This window comes from Citrus clementina, unplaced genomic scaffold, assembly GCF_000493195.1.
Source record: "Citrus clementina cultivar Clemenules unplaced genomic scaffold, Citrus_clementina_v1.0 scaffold_1, whole genome shotgun sequence".
NCBI lineage: Eukaryota > Viridiplantae > Streptophyta > Magnoliopsida > Sapindales > Rutaceae > Citrus > Citrus x clementina.
The window spans coordinates 5,327,499-5,350,469 of record NW_006263303.1 but is presented as its reverse complement, the minus strand read 5'-3'; the positions used below and the strand labels follow the sequence as shown (position 1 = coordinate 5,350,469).

General features: G+C 34.2%; 2 protein-coding genes across 2 annotated transcripts; one reads left to right on the top strand and one right to left on the bottom strand.

Annotated features, from left to right (window-relative positions):
• Positions 1-1,218: 1,218 nt before the first annotated feature.
• On the top strand, positions 1,219-16,039 carry LOC112095461. The gene is given in 11 exon segments (XM_024177409.1): positions 1,219-1,287; positions 1,401-1,478; positions 11,781-11,830; positions 11,939-11,992; positions 12,824-12,837; positions 13,281-13,386; positions 13,695-13,756; positions 14,340-14,408; positions 14,779-14,884; positions 15,718-15,732; positions 15,907-16,039. Coding segments are annotated over 11 exon segments (756 nt in total).
• Positions 16,040-16,182: 143 nt separating this feature from the next.
• Positions 16,183-22,237, bottom strand: LOC18055656 (nudix hydrolase 20, chloroplastic). Its single transcript, XM_006451000.2, has 9 exons — positions 21,878-22,237; positions 21,706-21,770; positions 19,409-19,592; positions 19,160-19,240; positions 18,730-18,855; positions 17,707-17,786; positions 17,409-17,524; positions 17,079-17,199; positions 16,183-16,407 (listed from the first exon to the last, which is right to left on the bottom strand). Exons 1-9 carry the CDS (start codon positions 22,193-22,195, stop codon positions 16,338-16,340), a joined length of 1,161 nt encoding a protein of 386 aa, XP_006451063.1. The 5' UTR covers positions 22,196-22,237; the 3' UTR covers positions 16,183-16,337.
• Positions 22,238-22,971: the final 734 nt, after the last annotated feature.

Below are 22,971 nucleotides of genomic sequence, written 5' to 3'. Positions count from 1 at the left end.
ATTTTACTATATTTTTCGTTATAACTGTTAGTTGACTAACAAAATACCAATGTCACCTTTCATGATTAAAAAAAAAATACTTGAAACTTATTTACAAAATAAATTTGTAATATATTTATTAAAATGGATATATAATACCAACATAATTTTTTTTGTTGGAATTATGATATATGGATTACAAATTTATCTTATTATTTTTTTAATCATGAAGGGTAAAATTGGTATTTTTTTAGTCAACTAATTGGTTATTAATGAGTCAATTAACGATTGTAATGGAAAAGTAGTAAAATGATATTTGTTGTAACGAAAAAATAGTAAAATGATATTTTTATAAAGATATAATAGGAAAATGATAGGAGACAATATTTGTTATATTCATTTGATGTTTGACAATTTTTGAAGTAGTAAAATGATCATAACCCAAAAATTTATTTCATTTTTATATCGTGACACACATTGCCATTCTACTAATTAGTTCAACTAGTAAAGATGGTAAATTAGCATAACAGACACTAGAAATCAAGCTGAAATTTCTCTCATATAATGGATAAAAGAATTATTATATTAAAATTGCTATTTTAAATCACTTATTTACTTTTAAATCTAAATATGGCATACTTTTTGTTAAGAAGACAAAATAATTTTTGTCAATATACAATTATTTGCTCTTTATTTTTAAAACAAAAAGTAAAATAATTTAAAGATTTTAAATGTAAAAGGTAACTTAAAGATAATCAAGGATAATCTGAAATTTATATATATATATTTTTTGGTATTACACTAAAAGAAGAAAAGTTAGGGAATTAGATGATAGATTTTATATTAAAATAATAGCTTTAAATGTATAAATCACTTTTTTCTTCTGTTTTTGTGATTTTTTTAAAAATTTTAGTTGCGGGGAATTATAAATTTGCAATGTTTAGTGGGAACGACGGCAAATAAGAACGACTTACGCAACTCACGTAAAAGGTTTGGGCCGACCGATAATCAATTTAAAGAACAAACGCGAAGAGCCGAAACCACACCGCTTGCTATTTTATTCCTTTTGATTGTGTTTTTCCTTTTGTTTTCATCTCATTTGAATTGACCATCACACTCACTTCGCGCATGAATCCGATTCTCTCAGGGTCGCTTGTCTATAAAACTCATTTCGGCACTCAATTCATCCTTGCCCTGCCCTCCAATCGCAGTGCTTCCCACCAGATTACGTGTCAGAAGATGGCTTGCTCGCCCGCAGCCGTTTCCCCCACTCTCAGAACCATCACAATTTCGTACTCGGAGCTCAAGGTAAAGTCTCTGTGTCCCTCGCTCATCTTCAGACCTTAGTTCTCGTTGCGTATGCTAGTGTGAAACACACGTGTTTGAAATTTACTGGCGGTTGTTTGAATTGATTGAAACAGGACAAGAATTCTGACTTGTCGATGAAGATTGAACAAGGGTTTGGACCCAACAGTCTCGGAATTCTATCTGATACAGATGTATGAAATAAATTTTATAGTTGAATTTTCTATTTTTCTTTTCATATATATTCTTAATCTTGAAGGGGTGGAAAATGTGAAAATAAGTTATGAAGATAAAGCATTCTTCTTGCTGAGTTCCTTTCCAAAGTCTTATGAAGGCTTTGTAGATACAATGCTTTATTGCAGAACAACATTGAGACTTGAAGATGTTGAAGCATCTCTGAGTTCAAAAGAGATTCAGAAGAATAATGGGCTTGAAACAAGTAATGGTGATGGGCTGATTGCCAGATCAGAAAAGAAGAAAGATTAGAAGAACAAAAATCAGGGAAAAGAATATGGAAAGAATCAAGAAAATGCAGACAAAAAGAAAAAGAAGAGAAAATGCTTCTATTGCAGGAATGATGGGCATTACATCAGGGATTGTCTTGAGAAGAAAAAGAAAGAAAGTCAAGAAAAGTCAGGGGATACAGCTGCAGCTTCTGATGATGCCTCTGATGGATATCGTAGTGCTGATTTACTTGTGGCCTCAAACAGCAATACTAAACGTCAATGGGTCATAGACTCTGTGTGCTCTTTTCACTTATGTCCTGATAAAACCCTATTTTACGAATATGAAGCTATTGATGGTGGGAGAGTCTTAATAGGAAACAATAATGTGTGTAATATTATTGGTATTGGTTCTGTAAAGATCAAGATGTTTAATAGAACTGTAAAAGCCCTACATGAGGTGAGGCATGCTCTTAGGCTAAAGAGAAATTTAATTTCTTTAGGCATGCTAGATAGCTTAGGGTATTTCTTTAAATCAGAAAGTGGTGGTTTAGAGATAAGAAAGAGGACTGAGATAGTGATGAATGAGGTTAAAGAGAATGACTTATATGTATTGCAAGGCTCATCAGTGCCTGATCAATAGGGAATTTCTGCCGTTTCTAAGGAAGATAGAACCAAGTTGTGGCATCTTAGACTTGGTCATATGAGTGTCAAAGGGATGCAAGAGCTCAACAAACAAGGGCTACTTGGTGGAGATAGAATCCAACAGCTGGAATTCTGTGAAAACTGAATTTTTGGCAAAGCTCACAGGTCTAAGTTTCACAAGGGGGAGCATATGTCTAAGCAAGTTCTGGACTATGCACATGCTGACCTTTGGGGGCCTGCTCAAATTCCATCCTTGAGTGGTGGTAGGTATTTCATGTCACTAATTGATGACTACTTAAGGAAGGTATGGATCTACATACTCAAGACTAGAGATCAAGCCTTGGAAAAGTTTAAGGTATGGAAATCTTTAGTAGAAAATAAGTCTAGATTCAAGCTCAAATGCTTGAGAACTGATAATGGCTTGGAATTTTATAGCAAACAATTTGAGGAATATTGCCAAAAACATGGCATAAAAAGCCATAAAACAGTCAGGTTCACCCCCCAGTAGAATGACTTAGCTAAGAGGATGAACAAGACCTTGGTAGATAAGACCAGATGTATGTTGATAAATTCAAAGCTTCCAAGAAGCTTCTGGGTAGAAGCTGCCAATACAGCAAGTTATTTAATTAACAGAAGCCCATCTTCTGCAATTGGCTTTAAAACACTAGAAGAACTGTGAAAGGGAAAACCTGCAAATTACCAAAATCTCAGGGTGTTTGGATGCCCTGCTTATCTCTACATCAATCAAGGCAAGCTGGAAGCTAGGGCCTTGAAATGAGTCTTTGTTGGATATCCTGATGGGGTTAAGGGGTACAGAATCTCGTGTAGAGGGCAAGGGAAGTGTATAGTCAGCAGGGATGTTGTGTTTCATGAATCTGCATTACTGAAAGAAAATGCAGAGAATGATACTGGACTACAAGATGATTCAACAAATATCAAATAATTTGGAACTTCCAAGGTTAAGGTGGAGCTGTTTGGAGATAAAGACAGTAGAAAAGAGGCAGCTGACTATGAAGAGAAGACTACAGCTGAAGCTGAGGAACATGAGTCATCAGAATTACCACAAGCTGACTTGCAGACTTTTCAGTTAGCAAGAGATAGAGTTAAAAGGGAAGTCAGAGCACCAGTGAGGTATGGCTATGCTGACTTAATTGCTTATGCACTGTTGTGTGCTGATGATGTGTCAATTGAAGAGCCTACTAATTTCTCTGAAGCTATTGGAAGTGTGCATTGTGATAAGTGGCTTGAGGCAATGCAAGATGAAATAGAGTCCCTTCAAAGAAATCAGACCTGGACACTTGTTCTAAATCCAGGTAATAAAAGGTTGATCAGTTGTAAGTGGATCTTCAAGAAAAAAGAAGGAATTCCAAATGTTAAACCTCCCAAATATAAAGTAAGGCTAGTGGCTAGGGGGTTTACACAGAGAGAGGGTGTAGATTTCAATGAAATTTTCTCCTCTGTTATTAAGCACAGTTCAATAAAAATCTTATTAGCCATGGTAACCTTACTTGACTCGAAGCTTGAGCAAATGGATGTAAAAACAACCTTCTTTCATGGTAATCTTGAAAAACATATATTGATGGTACAACCTGAAAGTTTTGAGTGTAAGGGAAAGGAGGATTATGTTTGTTTACTGTATAAGTCTTTGTATGGACTCAACCCATCCCCACGACAGTGGTACAGAAGATATGATGATTTTATGGTCTTAAAAGGCTATCACATAAGCAAATATGAAAATTGTGTTTACTTTGGTGGATCAGATCAAAGTGGAGTTGCTTATTTGCTTCTGTACGTTAATGATATGTTAATCGCAAGCAAATACAAGTTGGAGATAAAGAGGTTGAAAAATCTGTTGAAGGCTGAGTTTGAAATGAAGGATCTCGGCAATGCCAAAAGAATCCTTAGGATGGACATTACAAGGGACAGATCTGCTGGCACTTTATTCTTGAGTCAAGAGAAATATATTAAGAAGGTCTGGAGAGGTTTGAGATGCAAGACTGTAAACCTGTCTAGACACCACTTGATCCCTAATTCAAGTTGACAGCAGGTCAATCATCAAAAGATGAGTCTCAGGTGAATTAATTCCCATATGCACAGGCTGTAGGGAGACTGATGTATGTAATGGTATGCACCAGGTCAGATATAGCCTATGCAGTAAATGTTATCAGCAGATTTCTCAGTTAACCAGGCAAGGTTCACTGGAATGCTGTCAAATGAATAATGAGATATCTCAAGGGCTATTCTACTTGTGGTTTGCTGTATGGGAAGACTAAGAGTGACATAAGTGAAGTCATGGGGTTTGTAGACTCTGACTTTCCTATAGATCTTGACAGAAGAAAGTCAACCTTAGGGTATATGTTTGTGTTAAACAGTTGCATGATTAACTGGAAGTCATCACTTCAGTCTGTAGTTGCTTTATCCTCAATTGAAGTTGAGTTTATTGCAACTACGGAGGCAATAAAAGAGGTCATGTGGTTAAGAGGTTTGCTTAATGAGTTATGGTTAAGTCAGAAAACTGTTAAGGTTTTCTGTGATAACCAAAGTGCCATACACTTGATAAAGAATCATATGTATCATAAAAGAACCAAGCACATTGATGTGAAGCTCCAGTTCATCAGAGATGATGTTGGAAAAGGAACTGTAATTGTGTTCAAGATTCATACTGGTGTGAATCCAGATGATGCTCTTACAAAAGCTCTTCCCATTGCAAAATTTGAATTCTGTGTGAATCTGATGGGCATCTCGCCCAACCTAACTAAATTCAGGTGTGAATTGTAGTTGAATGAAAGTTTTTTAGGTGCTGTGTTATTGAAAGGATCAACTAAATCAACTGCAAGGTGGAGAATGTGAAGATATGTATGTGTGGACTGAAATGAAGAAAATAGAAAAGCTGAGAGCTATTGTGCATATTGACTTCAGTTGATGGGTCTATTAGATATTGTCTGTTGACGTGGCATGAATTCGTTATCATCTGTTATAACAAGTCCAGTACATCAGTATATATAAAGCTAATGGATGGTGCATGTTTAACAGTCCTTTTCGTATTCATTAGTTCATCATTTTTCACAAGATATGTTTCATTGTGATATGTGTAAAGTCTTCTGTAAATCCACTAATGATTGGATTAGTTCTTGATCAATAACAACGAGTAACTTTTCCTTCAAGTGTGTTGGTTTGTGCCCCTGTTTTTGGTTCTTATCTTGTTTCTTTGTTCTAGTAATTCATTTCGATTGTGTTCTTGGTGTTTCTACTCACCAAGATTTGTGAGTTTTGTAGAGATTGAAGACTTAATAGTCTTAACAATATATATTTGTCCATTTTGTTGCACTTGCACATATGTATATACTTGATCATATTTTAGTCTTTCAATGTTCTGTTTGGCTGACAAATAACTGATACTGAAATTTAAGCGGAATATCATTATAGCGATGCCTGAATTTGATATATCCCGACAATTATTGTCACTCTGTGTTAACGTGTGAAAGAACATTGGAAGGTTAATAGGTCATTTAAGGCCCCGTTTGGTATTGTTGTTTAACAGTTGTGCTTTCAAAGCAAAGTAGCTTTAGTGTCTGGTAAACATTTCAATTTTCTTTTGCCTTTTGAAAGCTAAGTTGATTTTAACCCACAACTGTTTGATGAAAAATTTATATTACTCTTACCAGTTTGTCTTTACCCAACTTCAAAGTTATGATTGGCGAACAACCATCCACAATGGCCAAGTTTTTATGGACATGTGAACTTTAAGTACATAATTGGAACTGAGATGCCCATTGGCTTTGTATAGTTTCATTGCCAAGTATGGTATAACGAGTGTTAATGAAGCTCATTGTGCTGAGCTTATGAAGAATAGAAAGGTGAAGAAGCCGTTAGTTTCAGCAAGTGAAGTTAGTCAATCATGCCAGCTCAGCAATGCTAAGTCATCAGAGTTAGTTATGAAATAACAAGTCAGCACAAGGTGTTAAAGTCTGTTATTAATAATTCTTGTGTGTATAACTAACTTGTGAGTATATAAGTTGTGATTAATTCAGTTGTAAATTGACTTTGATAATTGTCCAGATTCAATGAAATAAAATTTTTCTCTGCAACTTTTCTTTCAAAACAAACAGCTCAAGTTTTCTCTCATGGTATCAGAGCCACAATGGCTAGTTCCAGTACAACCAATCAAAATCATTTGATTGTTCATCAAACTCAATCTCATCAAATTTCATTTAATTTTGCTACAACCGTCAAGCTTGATCGATCTAATTTTCTTCTCTAGTGTAAGCAAGTTCTGACTTTGATCAAAGGAAATAGACTTAAAGGATTTATCTCAGAAAATCAAAATATTCCAGAACAGTATTTGTCTCAAGCTCGAACTAATGGATATGTGGAGAGAACTGAGAATCCAGCATATGTCAATTGAAGAGCTTAGGATCAGACTTTGCTGAGCTGGCTCTTTTAAACTATAAGTGAAGGTATTCTAAGCTTAGTTCTCAATTATAATACTTCATTTGATGTCTGGAAATCGATTGAAAAGCAATTTGGAGTCCAATCTGAAGCAAAGGTAATGCAACTTCGATATGAATTAGATACCTTAATAAAAGAATCAATGTCGATTGAAGAATATGTTGCTAAAAAATGAAGATACTTGCTAATAAGCTTGCCTGTGCTGGTGATAATATAACTGAAAAAGATATGCTAATAAGAACTCTTAATGGATTAGGATCTGGTTATCTGGATTTAGCTTCAATAATTACAGCAAATAAAATGAGTTATGATGATGCATATACACTTTTGTTGACTCATGAGGCTAGATTTGAACAAAATCAGAATTCTCATAATTCTCAGGCCATGTTTAATGCTAATCACAGTATGATGAATGCAAACTATTCACATATGAGGGGAATTCCTAGGAGAAATACTTATGGTAATGGATCCTTTGGTCAATTTGGAGGAAGAAGTCAAAATTTTGGTCGAGGCATGTTCTTTAACTTTTATCCCAGAGGTTTTCCAGCTGGTAGTAGTACTGCTGGTGGTTTTGGCAGAGGACATGCTGCAAGCTTTGGAAGGAATCAACAGTTTACACATCCTCCTAGGTCACCACATGTGAGGAATATATTTTTACCTTGAATGAACTCAAGCATTTTTACTGGTGAATCTAATGAGTCAATACTTGTGTGTCAAATATGTCACAAACAAGGTCATACTGTTGATGCTTGCTGGTATAAATATGGTGATAATTACTCTCATTCTCCAAAACAATTTGGTAGAGGAAAAATGATGGGACCTAAAGCAGCATATATGACTAATTTTGAGCCATTCTCATACCACCAGTCAGCTATTGAAGATCCTTATGAATTGTCTGGTGTCAACTCCAGCTGTTAACCAGTCCATTACTCCCATGTTTCTTCTTATTCATCAGAAGCATTTACTCTGCCTGAAGCTTATGTTGTAAATCTGGAAGATTCATTAGATGAATGGTGGTATCTGGACAATGGTGCCACACATCACATTACCAATAACATGGCAAACATGCATGTACGAGAAGAATTCAAAGGTTTAGACCAGCTTACTATTGAAAATGGACAAGGTTTGATCATTACTCATATTGGTGATGCTTGCTTTAACTATAAATGTCTTCATACTGCCTGCCAGCACACATCTATAACACTTAAAGATATCTTATTAGTTCCTTCAATTACTAAGAACTTAATAAGTATATCTAAGTTGACAACTGATAATAACATTTCCATTGAATTTGTTGGCAATGTGTGTTATGTAAAGGATTCACTGAAGGGACGGGTGCTTTTGCAAGGTCTTGCTAAAAAAGGATTATACAAGTTGCTGTTAAAGTCATCTCAGACATCACCCTCTTATTTCTTGAGTCAAGTTTCTTCAAATAAGCCTTTGTCTATGCTATCTACTTGTCATCTTTCATTTCCTGTTACAACTGGTGCTCAAAATAATCATTCAACTTCTATGTCTTGTTATCAAACTGTTGTCTCTCATTGTAATGCATCAGTTAATAAAATTAATTTGTTTCATAGAAGATTTGGTCATCCTCATCATGATGTACTAATACATTTGCTTAAGAATGATAAAACTATCAATCTCTCTACCAATCTTATCAAACAATCTGCACAGCAAATATGTGAGGCATGTCAAATGGGCAAGGTTTATAGATTGCATTTTCCTATTATTGAAACCAAAACTTCTCACATACTTAAACTCATTTATACTGATTTGTGGGGACCATCACCTACACCTTCTAGAGTTGGTCATATCTATTATATCAGCTTTGTTGATGATTTTAGCCGATACACTTGGATTTACCCATTAAAGTTGAAATCAGAAGCCTTACAAATTTTTAAATTATTCAGATTGCAAGTTGAAAAACAGGTTCAATGTCCAATTAAGAAGTTGCAATCTGACCGGGGGGGAGAGTACCGAGCATTTACTGAATTCTTGAATCAAAATGACATTATTTTCAGGCACTCATGTCCCTATACACATCATCAAAATGGGGTAGTTGAGAGAAAGCATAGGCATGTAGTTGAGTTAGGTCTCACACTTTTAGCTCAAGCTAAGTTACCCTTACAATTTTGGTGGGAAGCTTTCCAAACTGCTGTTTATCATATTAACAGGTTGCCTTCTGCAACTTTGAAATTTCTTACACCATATGAAAAGCTTTTCAGTCATAAACCAAATTACAAGATGCTCAAATGTTTTGGCTGTGCATGCTATCCTTATTTGAGAGATCACAACAAGCATAAGTTTGCATATCATTCTCGTAAATGTATTTTCATAGGTTATAGCCCTTCTCATAAAGGGTACGAGTGTTTACATCCATCTGGTCAAACCTATATAGCTAGACATGTTATTTTTTATGAGAATTTGTTTGCTTACTCATCAGATTTTGCTTTCACTTCAAACTCATCAAATTTATGTTCAAACCTACCATTTACTCCTCAACAAGTGTATCATATATCCACTTTGTTAATATCTCCAATATCAGATGACAACAACTACTATAATCATGATTCTGCAAGACCTACCAGTAGCACTTCTCATCACTCAGGTAATTCTGCATACAACATTGATCCTCACTCTTCATCACAAACAGTTCAACCACATACAGAGCCAGAGCCTTATATTTCTCCTCATGATCAAATATCACTAAACACTATTCCATCTATCTCAGCCCCAGAACATACACAACACATTACTACACCAGTAAACACACATTCCATGATAATTAGAAGCAAAGCTGGGATTTTTAAACCAAAACTCTACAATGTCACACTTGTTCATAAAGAACTAGAATCTATCAAAGAAGCTATGGAGAATCTTAAATGGCTTGCAGCATGAAGGATGAATACAACGCTCTAATGAGTAACAAAACATGGTCTCTGGTTCCTAGATCAGCTGGTCAAAAAATTGTTGGCAACAAGTGGGTATTTAGAGTCAAACAAAATTCAGATGGAAGTTTGGCCAAGTATAAAGCTAGGCTAGTAGCTAAGGGGTTTCAGCAGATTGAAGAGGTTAATTATTTTGAGACATTTAGCCCTGTAGTAAAGTCAGCTACTGTCAGAGTGGTGATTAGTCTAGCTGTCATGAAACAATGAGAGATAAGGCAGGTCGATGTAAATAATGCTTTTCTTAATGGAGAGTTGACAGAAGAGGTGTTTATGGATCAACCAGCAGGCTTTGTCAATAATCAGAAACCAGATTTTGTGTGCAAACTCCACAAGTCTCTCTATGGCCTTAAACAAGCTCCAAGGGTTTGGTATGAGAAGTTAAAAAGCTGCTTATTACAGTGGGGTTTTATAAACTCAAGAGCAGACTCTTCTTTATTCATAAAGAAAACAATCAACTTCATGATAATGGTGTTGATTTATGTGGATGATATCTTAATTACAGGACCAGATAGTGCAGCATTGGAAACCTTTATAACTGAACTGAACAGAGTCTTTGCCTTGAAAGATTTGGGTAATTTGTCTTATTTTCTGGGCATTGAAGTTTTGTATGATGCATGTTGCATCTATTTGTCACAAAGAAAATACATAAGAGACTTATTATCCAAAGTTCAGCTACTTGAATGCAAAGGAATTGATACACCTATGAGCATTGGAATAAAGCTACAAAAGGAAACTCCAGGTCATCTTGGTCAGTATATCACTGATCCTACACATTATAGAAGCATTGTGGGGGGAATGCAGTATCTGATCCTAACAAGACCAGAAATTGCATTTTCTGTCAACAAGTTAAGCCAGTATGTTTCCACTCCTACATTGCAGCATTTGGTAGCTTGTAAGAGAGTGCTTAGATACTTGAAGTCTACTCAAGATTATAGATTTAAATTTGTTCAGCATGGAGAGATGAAGATCACAGGATTCACTGATGCAGATTGGGCCTGGGATCTTGATGACAGAAAGTCTGTGGGTGCTTACTGCATTTACTTGGGAAACAATCTAATATCATGGTCATCTAAAAAGCAGTCAGTCATTGCCAGATCAAGTGCTGAAAGTGAATATAGAGCCTTAGCTTCAGCTAGTGCAGAGATAAGCTGGTTACAATCTCTTTTTTCTGAAATTGGTTTAAGCTGTACAGAAACTCCTACTGTCTGGTGTGACAACATTAGTGCCACTGAATTAGCTCGCAATCCTGTTATCCATTCAAGAACTAAACATATTGAGATTGATTTACACTTCATCAGAGACAAAGTGATTGCTGGAGAGCTGCAAATTCAGTACATTCCTAGTGCAGAACAGATAGCTGATATCATGACCAAGCCTCTCTCATCTATTCATTTTAACTACTTTAGAGACAAACTCAATGTGTAGACGTGTCCCTTGAGTTTGAGGGGGGCTGTTAAGGAAGCTCATTGTGCTGAGCTTATGAAGAATAGAAAGGTGAAGAAGCCGTTAGTTTCAGCAAGTGAAGTTAGTCAATCATGCCAGCTCAGCAATGCTAAGTCATTAGAGTTAGTTATGAAATAACAAGTCAGCACAAGGTGTTAAAGTCTGTTATTAATAATTCTTGTGTGTATAACTAACTTGTGAGTATATAAGCTGTGATTAATTCAGTTGTAAAGTGACTTTGATAATTGTCCAGATTCAAGGAAATAAAAATTTTGTCTGCAACTTTTCTTTCAAAACAAACAGCTCAAGTTTTCTTTCAACGAGTATAACTTTTGAATATGATGAAACCTGTGGCAATGTGTAACACAAAATGAAGTAGCAACTTTGATGAAGTCCCCTTCCCATTTTTGAAACTCTTCTTGTTCCCCCTCTATATTTATGTATTTTGTATGTGTCTTTACATTTGAAATTCGGACAACTAGTGTCTTTGTTCAGGAATTATTCAGTCATTTTGCTTTCAATATGCTTGAATTACCTGTTTGAAGTTGACCTGTTTTTGTTTTAGGTTCCTGGATTTTCTTCACTGCGTCAAAATCTCCTGCATCTTGCACCTAGGTATAAGATTCGAACTAGATTTTCAATGCTCAGGTTGAGCTTGCGGGTAGATATTATTTAGGACAAGTAACTTTTACATAAGTTGTTCACAAGATTCTGTTTTATCAGATTAGCTAACCTTCCTGAAGTTGTAAAGAAGGATCTTGAAGATCATCACAGTAGGTCTGATTCTACTTTCCACTAGCTCCTGTATTGTTGTTTGATTTCACTGTTCATCTTCTTTTATTTACTTTATTCCCTTTGATGGCTTATTTTGGTTGCTTTGGATGTGTCTTTGGCCTCCACTTAGCATAGAGGTTTGTTAAATTGCTCTGGATAGCTCTAGGCTTATGTGGGAAGGATCTTATTATATCTATATTCCCTTTATACCAATTGGGTTCCTTAGACTTGTTTTGAAAAGATAAACTTTCACCTTATCGGTACTTAACGATTTCATTTCTTACTCGAAAGGTATTATGTCAGTTGAACTCTTCATTGATTCCAGAAGGTCCTGACACATATGATAATGCCATTCAGAGTTCTACTCACCAACCTTGACAGCCTTACCAGTAGAATAATGCTGTCTTCACATGGTTATGTCCTCGTGAGTGCATCATATGCTACTTAACTCAGGTGATGGAGTTTACCCATTTATCCTCTGTGATCGTTAGGTCTTTTGATGGCATAGATGATTAGCATGGTCTTACCTAAGTATCTCTTTCCTCATTTTATTTATTTTTGGTCCTGTCCCGTATTTTCTATCTGATGAAAAAAGTAAACAGTATATTTTCCTTAAATCCTACCTAAAGCTGTTAACAGCAATACTTAGCATGGCCTGCAGCCCGTGGAAGTAGTGTGTTTATCATGAATAACTAGAACCTTTTTTCTGGTGATTTTGTTTGTGGAAGGCGTGGTATTCTTGCATTGGATTTGAAATATATTTCCAAGTTCATAATCTCACAGTATATGAGGTGCTTTAACTCTTTGTTTCTTCCGCTCACTCTCTGTCTGTAGGTACAACTTCGGATGTAGGTTCTTGAGTTTGGTCATCTTGTTCTAACACAGGCCAAGCTGATTTCAATTTTGAGATATTTCACCTGTTGTGATGCATGATTATTGCAATCAATAAAATACGGCATAATATGAGCAGTCTGTATATTTTTCAGAATTCACGTTCCTATTTTTCAGAATTCACGTTCCCATGATATTTATGTAAATGATTGAATAGAGTGGGAGTTCCTATGTTTGGACATGGAGGGATGGAGTCATTTGAAGTTTTGAGGAATTTTGAAACATAAAATGGATTGACCACTGGCAGCTAGACATGACTGCAGTTATAATGCAATATTATCTTTGTTTACCTTCGGATATGGTTCATGTTGATACATATTATTAGGAAGTGTTGGTGTTCTATGCCTTAGTATGATTATTTTTTATATTTCTCATGATGTCAGTTTATGCCTGAAAGTAGGGTCTTAACCTTTTTAATTCTAATCTTGTGCAGATATGTTGAAGGGCTCCTTCTATGCGAATCCATTGTTAGACGTGCCTACAACAGAGACCCATTTAATCCAAAGGTAAAAGATATTAACAGCATTCCAAGTGCTCGTAGTGTTGACTGTCATTCCCTTGTTCCTGGAGATTTTATGGCTGGCAAAATTGATTGTTAGTGTGTGGATAAAGTGGATAACAAAAATTTGTGTTATATCTATCTTCATATGATACATTGTTTGGAAGACTATAATATATTTGCTGGGATGATTTTTTTACTTTTGAAAGATATGTTTTATATACATCTTATGTTCATTTGCGCATATTTAGATTAGATATGCAAAATCTGGATGTGGTTAGTTGCTTTACTTATTTCCGGTTCTCTGTCTTTTAGGTATCCATCATATTGTGGTTCGAATATATGGCCTCATAGTGCACTGCCAGAACTTGAAGTGGGTATGCTAACAAAATATTACTATACTCCTTTATTGGCTTTTAAGAGAGACTTATTCTGCTTGCTGGAAATTGTCTCTTGAGAGGTTTGTTTATCATAGTTATGTGATTTCTTGGATTCATGATCTGAGAGCTTGTATTTAAACAGTTAAACAAATTTATGCTTCTCTATTTTCGTGTCTTTGTGTGAGCGCAAGTGTGTACTGCAGGGAAGAAACTTCTTTGTATGCAGTCTACACTTTTTTTTACATTGTCAACTTCTATTCTATATCGGAATAGTTGTTTTAAACTGAGTAGTTTCAGCCGATTTTTGAAGCAGATATTGGTTTCGTTATTTTTCCTTTATATGAGCATATTTTCAGAGTAATCTAATCTTTTGGTACGAGTCTCTGCCAATTTTCTTGAAAATGAAGCTATAAGTGGGAGTGAAATTCTTGTTTGGTGCTACACTTGTCTTCCACTCTCATCTTCTTGTGTTCCTTTCACAGTTTTCGTCTATGTTGGATTTTTTATTCACTTATTTATTTTTCAAATTCACTTTTCAATTATTTTCTACATTTACTGAAGGTTAATTGTTGGTGTCTAGCTTTCAAAGCCCTTGGAAAGCTGATTGTAGATGTCGGGTTGATGTTGGCATATTACTGCGACCAATATGGTGAATTCCTTTGGCATGACACTGGCTTTTACATACATTGGAAATGATTATTGTGATTTCTAGGCTCTATTTTAGATATGTTATACTAACAGCTGACTATGGGTGCATGCCTTTTTGCCCTGAAAAATACTTATCATTCTGTAGAAGTATTCACAAGATTTCTTGGAAGTAGAAAAATAATTTTCTTAGTTTTGGGAAATGTTTCTCACTGGATTTAGAATGAGGATTCATGAGTCTCAACTAACTATATTGTTGATGCATGCTTCATTCCTTAAAAGTAAATAGTTTCAACTTTTTCACAATCTAGAATTATTCATGTATATGTGGCTGAATAAGACCCTTACAATATTTTTTATGAGCACTTGAGCAGTATGTAAAGGAATGAAAATGAAAGAGAATGAGGGCCTTGAACAAATACTTCTTCGCTCTCGGTGTCACAAAGGCCGTCTTCTTTATTATTTTCCTGCACAGCAGAGGTAATTCTATCAATTGTCCCTGTGTAGATCAATTATGTGGTTTAATTGAAATGTAAATAGAGGAGTTTACTTGACAGTGTTGCTTTTGGTACATGTGGTATTCTCCGAAATTATATGACTTAACCAAACCAGAGCCTACCAATGGGCCTTTGGTTCAGTGGGAGAACCTTTGCACCTAGAATAATGAGTGCAAGGGTTCGAGCCTCCATAAAAGCATTTATGAAGCTTATTTACAATCCTTCCTCAATTATCAAATAATTGAGTGGAGCCAGTCTATTCCTCACGAAATGTGAGTAGAGTGAACAATCCTCGAATATTTGAGAGGATTTGAAGAATTTGGGCAGCGCTTCAGAGGAGTACATGCCACGAAGAAGGTCCCAATTGTAAAATCTGTTTGTAAATATTAATTATAATACCTATAGTCCTGTATAACAATATTAAAAAAAAAAAATCCCAAACCAGAGCCTAGAGAGTAAAACTTTGGGTCTTGAATTTATTCTACTCACTTTACACAGATATTCTGGTACAGAGTAAGAAGATCTACATGTCCATATGGATGGAACTGGATATCAGTTTGTTGATGGATATTATCATCCCATGGCAATATGTAAAGCAAACATTTAGTAATTCTTATTAAAAAAAAAAAAAAAAAAAAAAAGAGCCTACTGGTTATCACTTAAGCATCCAAGATTCTGTAAGCTTTGGTATTTATAGTGATAAATCTGAGCATCATTCAGATGTAAGTCTAATTGGTGGGCACAATGGCTAATACCAGATTAGGTTGGGATTCTTCAATTTTTGCATTTTCTATTTGGACGATTTTTGATGAATAGGCAATCATCTTTCAGGTACATGGAATGACACTTATAGTATTGCGCATCCGACAGTTCTTCTATGTTTATCTTTCTGTTGATCTTGTCATGACGTTTTGGCCTAGTTAGCAGCCATGGTAATTAAGCATTATTCATGTGAATTCTGGCCCTTTATTTTCGTCATAACAATGACCTATACTTATTGTTTAGGTCACCACCAACAAGAGATAAATCATTCTGCTTGATAAGGGTAATCTCGATGGAGCTATTGCGGCCAACGGAGAAGAAATTCAATGACAAAGTGGAGATATTTGAGGGTAATTTAGACATTACTCATCTCTAAAGGCATATTATGATAATTTCGAAATACGAGGGCATAACTAGATTAATAGCCAAGATTCCGGGTATAACCGGGGTAAATTCCATTTTTTTTTTTAAACCCTAAATTACATATTATGTGTTTAGTTTCATTCAGAAGTCTCATTTTAAGAACTATGATTTCACATCGTATAATGCCCAAACTATCTCTTTCGCGACAGGAAAATAACGCCTTTAATTAACACCAGTTGTCATTCAGTCAATCCAATATATTTGGAGGATTAAAAAAGAAAAAGAAAAAAGACAGGCACGAAGACAAATAATTAGGAGAAGTCTCCCCTTCTCAAACTCTGTAGTAGATCCAAGTATCCAAAATATTCAGGACGAATGTACCTACAAGTTGCAGCATTATGGTAAAAGATTAGAATCAAACTGGGATGGACTGATATGCTATAGCTGAATTTTTCATAATAGCAAAGAAGGAACTACAACAACGCCTTTTGAGCATGAATCCCATCAAATATATCTAATATCAACCAGCATCAATGTATGGACATTACAAGAAAAATCAAAGACATATCTCGAGATTCATTGAAATAGTTGGAAGTGCATATGAGTGTCAGAAATAAAATCCTGGAGCAATTTGCCAAGCCTAATATGTAACAATTTTAATCAGCATAAATGATAAATGTATGAAATCATGAAAAAGAAAACCCAAAGACATCTAAAAGATTCCTAAAACTAAAGAGAAACACATGGGAATATCAGTAGTGGAGAGCAAACATTTAAGATTCATTACAATTACACACCATTGCTTTTATCATTTCTACAGGGCAGAAGAGTCCACTATCATAAGAAAAGCAGCAACCATTGCCACAACTTGACAGTTAATAAAAAAAGAAAGAAAGAAGTGATTATGCTTTCTATTTATTTATTTATTTTTCATACGGCTGTCACATATGCTAGTTTTATTTCTTTCTTTATTTATTTTAATCTTTTTAACTGATTACTGAAAGTCTCAAACTGAGAGAGATACAAGAAGCAATCAAGAAAAGTGCTAATACCCATGTCGAAACAAGAAATCAATGATGGCTAGGGAGCAATTTGGCTTGAAGAACTCTGTTCTCCGTATGACATTTGCAACATGTGCCACAGGCATCAACTGGAAGCTTTCTACCTCTCCGTCTGCAACATGTTTAATAAAAGCTATTACAATGAATAGATATAATTCTCTTCTAAAACTGCAGCAGATGAATGTTATAGATTGAAATGTACAAATATTTAACAGTAGGAATGCTAAAATTAGTTTGTAGATCAAGAAACATTGCTTTTATACCTTATTCTCACGAAGGAAGAAAATGAGCGTCAGTGTGATCAAGCTTTAATACAGTTACCTTGATTCATAGGAACAAAATCTTCAGGTAGCTTCAAATCGTAACAAAATATAACATCTCTTTTGTAACTAAACCCATTAATGTCCGTATAGGAAACAGCTCCCACTGGTCTAGCTCTGTGAAAGATGTATATCTGGACCCATTAGTACAACCAATCATCCACAAAAGAACCATGGTTTAATCAGAATGTTGACATGTGGAGTGGAACTTTAGCAAAGTTCACATTTTTAGCCAATATAATATAGTTAATGCAATTAATCCTAAAATTTAGAATCAATGTGGCATGAGGAAAGCTTACCTATTGGATATGGATCTAGGGATTCCCGCTTCCTCTTCACATTCCTTGATAATATTCTCCCCACAAGCAATACCATGGGGCTGCAATCACCATCACAATTATATAGATGAAGAGTTGGCTCGGATAACTGAGCATAAAGATTAGAGAACACATTTTTAAATGAAATGAATCCTTGGTTTTCACTATTATAAATTCTATTGTCCAATTGCAGCAACTGAACTGGAATCTCCAAGTATTGCAACAAGGAGGAACGCCTAATGTTTTCCAATTGCACAGGGTTTGCTGCCCATGTGATATTTGTTCTGGGCTCAAGTTTCCATGTTCACTAAAGGCTTTTCAAGATCATTTTCTCATTACAGACTAACATGGACAAATATTTCCAAGCTGCCCAAACCACTCAGTTTAAACTTTAAAACATATATAGCTAGTAAAGAGATAAATCAGTCCAACCGAAAAATAACCAAGAAACAAATGTCCGCAAAGTTTCTCTTGCCCCCTACGTTTTTGCTTGCATGCTTTATAAATGGCACCATAGAAATGGCATTTTTCAGAATGACCTTTTGCCTCTTCCCTCTTATTCTAGAAGCAAAGCATAAAGCTAAATCAGAATGACAAACAGCCATTGGGTAATGTCGTGCCTTCTTCCTACTATTTTGAGAATTTCTAAGAACTAATTGATTTTTAAGCCTTAGTAGCACTTCAGAAGCCAATCTTGTTACAATAATCAACTGCAGTCATATTGGAGTCATCTGCCGAAGAAAAACCTTATTAATCTATTTCTTAGTAAGCAACCTATTCCAATTTCAAATGAAGGTCATCAGTGAATTTCAAGTATATGAGGATCCAGCTGTGCCCTACCAATGCAATACATGTTTGGCACTTTTGTCCGATCACAAAAAGGACTTGGGAGAATCAGCTGACAACTTTAGTGTTTTTCAAAACTAAAATAAACTCAATACAATTCAAAAGAAGAATCCAATACTATAAACCTAAGAAAAGCAATGAAAGGTTACTATTACAAACCAATCCTCCACCAGCTAGAATATCAAGCATTCCTGGATAAGTAGATTTGACTTGACTTCGTTTTCCAATCCACAGAAATTTTTGCCCATCTTTTTCAACATAACCATTCAAGGGAACTGCATAAGCCTATTTTCAAATTCAGGAAGAAAGGATCAGCCATATAACCATCAATAGCCAAATAAATTATTATTCATTCATTTACCAGAAAGCAAAGTAATATACAAAGTAATAAAATAGACAAAGTATGACAGTGACTAGATCCAATCATAGACACTCAATAAGACAACTGTTTCGTGTGATCATATCCACAATAAACATCTCATAATCAATAACTTATTGTATCTCAAACTTTATGCACAACGTGTCTAAGCTTCTTTTCCACAAAAAATAATACAAGATCATTGATGCAAAGCAAAAGTCATGAACTCACCTTTATCCCAAAGTAAGGAGCAGCGGCACGATCCAGCGAGAAGAAGATCGGAGAACCAAAGGTTGACGCTACAGGATAGAGCTGATTATAAACCAATGAAATCCAAAATGAATCAATCTCAAAAAAATCAAATATCAGTTAGAAATTACACATTATACGGACATAGTCAGAAGCACAAAGCATGTATTCAAAAGTGAAAGAAAATCTATTCAATTCCTATATAAGCATCAAAAGTAAAGCTAGCAGTACCTCATTTTGTATATCTGGAATCAATTCTTCTTCGGCCAAGCATTTAATCACTTCTCCAACAACTCTCGTCCTCTCATCGGCTGTTTTCAGCTTTGAGTTTAACTTCACGTGACTGCCAAATCGACCTCCGTTGTTCCCAGAGTAAATGAATACGTCGTCGTATTTCCTTAGGTGACTAGCGAAACTGCTCAGATTCAAAAACGGGAAAAAAAAGTATAATTATCATTGTACCAACTTTATTTTACCTTATATTCATTTAATCACCATAAAATTTTAACATATTTTTTAAAAGTGTCAAAAAAATCCACTCAGGCTGGATTCAGACCAGACTCAGCTAATCCGGTCCAAACAAAACCCAAACCGCATACACTAAAAAAAAACGAATTCGGGCATGAAATTCTCAAACTAGAACATTTCCGAGCACGGTTCCGGGCTCAATACCAAAAGCCTAGATACCCAAGTACCCAATCCAAATTGCCAAATCCCTAATTCCCTAATCCCCATCGACAGTTTGAAAAGCTTAAGCAGCAGTGCTGCCACGTAGCTCACGCCTCCAACACTCCAACCCAACAATAACCACCACCCACCGTCACCCGTCGGGATCATCTCTTCTCGGTCGCCGACTTGGCTTGGCACGCGGCTTTGTTCGGTTGCTCCATCTCCAACAACAGTGAGTTGTTCGACCTCCACCGTCGTCAGCCCGTTGGTCGTCACAACCACCATCACTCTTACCATCAGCTGATCAGCCACAACCCCGGCTATTGATTTTTTGCTTCTTAATTTTGCCTTTCATATAATTTTCCGATTTAGTTAAAAAAATGATGAAATTATTATGATTATTTGGTATTTATCATTTTTTTTTGAATGTTAATATGCTATGCTCGAGTATTTCACATGAGAGTATTTTGACTGTTTTATGAACTATTTTTTGAGTTGTTAGTATTTTGATTTTTTTATGAACTATTTTTTGAGATGTTAAATATTTTAAGATTTTTATATGTTGTATTGGTAATTGATATCATAATTATGAACTTATGATATATTGAATGTTATTTAAATTTATTTAGTGATTATTGTGTTGTTGAATTTAATTTTTTTTTATATATATTAAATGAGTTCAGCTTAGAAATTAAATGAATGTAGGTAGTAGAAAGTAGATTGAAGTAAATTTTATTTATTATTTTTGTAAAATTTGTATTTACATTAGTATATATTATATGTTAATTCACATGCAGGCTTAGAAGACCAGATAAAAAACCAGGGCCTTGGAGGTTCCGGCTTGAACCTAGCCCGCACATAAAAATCGGGCTTAAACCCGTGTCCGGGCAGCTGTTTTACTCATCCGATCTGGCCCTGGGCAGTACCAAACCCGGACCGGATCGAGGGTTTTGCTAAGTCTAATGTTTTCTGCATTATCTTTTTTTTTTAAATAGCATCAATTAGTTATTTTTGTACTAATACCGTTAAATAATTTTATTTTTAAATAAATTAAAAAATTATTTTATTTTATAAAACTTTGAAAAATAAAAAATTTTATAATTATAAAAATACCTCTAAATTTAATAAAAATAAATCTCAAATAAAGGTACTCAGTTGATTTTTATTAAATTTAGATTTTATAAAATTTTAATAAAAAATTAAATTTATTTATTAAAAATTATAACGTTACAAAATTTTATTATAATAACTGAATTTACTTATTAAAAAATAAATCCCAAAATTTTAAAAATTTAGGATATTTTTATTAAATTCCAAACTTTTGCAATTATTTTATATTAAAATAATTTTTATAAAAAGTAAAAATTCTAATTTTAGAATTTATTTTTATTAAATTAGGGTATTTCTATAATTACAATTTTTTTATTTTTCAAAGTTTTTATAAAATAAAATATTTTTTAAAATTTATTTAGGGATAAACTTGTCATTTTATTAAAATTATTTAACGGTGTTAATACAAAAATGACTAATTGATACAAATTTTAAAAAGAAAGGTGGTATAGAAAATATATTAAAATTTTGTAATAGTTGAATGAATATATTGTAAAATAAAGATGATGTAATGATAATTTCTTTAAAAAAAAATTATTCAGAATTTAAAATCCTTAACAGCAGCTATGGTGCAACTGTAATATCATACCACAGTTATTTTCGGCCATTTAATCTCTTACTTTTAAATATAATAATTATATTTAATGAATGAAAATAATTATTATACGGTACCACAATTACACCGTAACTAAGTCCTAACAATAAATAGACATAATCTACTTTGTATTATGAGGATAGAGAAATTGTACCGATTATGTGTGTAACCAGCAACTTGGTCCTCGATGATAAAAGGAAAAAACTCGGATTGCATTTCCTAAAACAAAATAATAATAATAATTAAAAAGATAAGAAAGTGAAATAAGTGGAGCAAAATAAAGGTTACAAAATTTATTTGTTTAATGAGGAATTTGAGATAGTAACTGAGCCACGATTGCAGATTTTGATTTTCTCGAAGTAGCCACGGAGATCGGAAGAATCGTCAGGGGAATATTCTGGTTGAGAAACTCGAAAGACGTCGTCCCAAGTGAAGGTACAGCTGCTTCTGTAGCTAATGCTAGGGGTATCGACTCGTAAAGAGCGAATAGAAGTAGTTAATTTTGCTGAGCTGTGAAAAGAGAAACGTACTGGAAATGTGGTGATTAAACTCTTATTCGTAAAAGCATCAGAAGCTTTGAAATTGTGAAGAGGTGGGAAAGAGAGTCGGATAGTTTGGGTGAGGTGGTGAAAGTTGCACGCCATTGAGTTTTCAGCAAGAGAGAGGGGTGTGAATTTAGAACAAAACTTGAGAACTAAAACCGTTTCGAAATAATATTATTTTTCAATTGAAATAAATACTTGGATAAACTACATATTCAAATAATAAAATATAAGGCAACCATCACTTTAAGTGTCCACGTCTGTAGTATATTATAATAAAAAGCAATAAAAAATAAATAAATTACATAAATTATGTGAATTGCGAGCATGTTCAACCGTTCATATAATCACATCTCATCATTTTTCTTCCTTGATGTGATTGAGATTTAGCATTCATGGTTCTTTTTTTTTTTTTTTTTTCTAATGTGTGTACTTGTATTTTTTAAAATGTAATGTTGAGTAGGAGTTATTGTTTAGTTTTAGCAGAAAATAAAAAGCGGTTTTCATAAGATTTAAACTTTAAAGTCTTGAGTTTTACTTATCAAAAAAAAAAAAAAAAAGTCTTGAGTCTTAGATTCGAATTCGACCTGCAATATATACTTAACTTAATAAGAAATTATGTCTATTTTTTTAGGAATTAAATAATTAAAAGCTAAGTAAAAAGAGGTTAAAAAGTTGTTCAGTCATTTTTCTACCGAAAAAAATAAAGATGGATTTAATACATAATAAATATAATGAAATTGTTGTTAAATTGGTCATAAATGAATTGAGAAAACATATATGACACTAATAAATAGTTCAACATAAAAAATATTAAATATAAGATTATTAATAAGTCAGAATATGTCAATCCAATCATAAAAAAAATTATTTCATTT

What these genes read in the sequence shown, in the direction of transcription:
- LOC18055656 (XM_006451000.2), bottom strand. Translation starts at nt 22,195, where the DNA reads ATGGCGTGCAACTTTCACCACCTCACCCAAACTATCCGACTCTCTTTC. An exon ending in AAATCTGCAATCGTGGCTCA is followed by an intron (nt 21,771 to 21,877) that starts GTTACTATCTCA and finishes ATTTTGTTTTAG; the next exon opens with GAAATGCAATCCGAGTTTTT. An exon ending in CTCCTTACTTTGGGATAAAG is followed by an intron (nt 18,856 to 19,159) that starts GTGAGTTCATGA and finishes ATTTGAAAATAG; the next exon opens with GCTTATGCAGTTCCCTTGAA.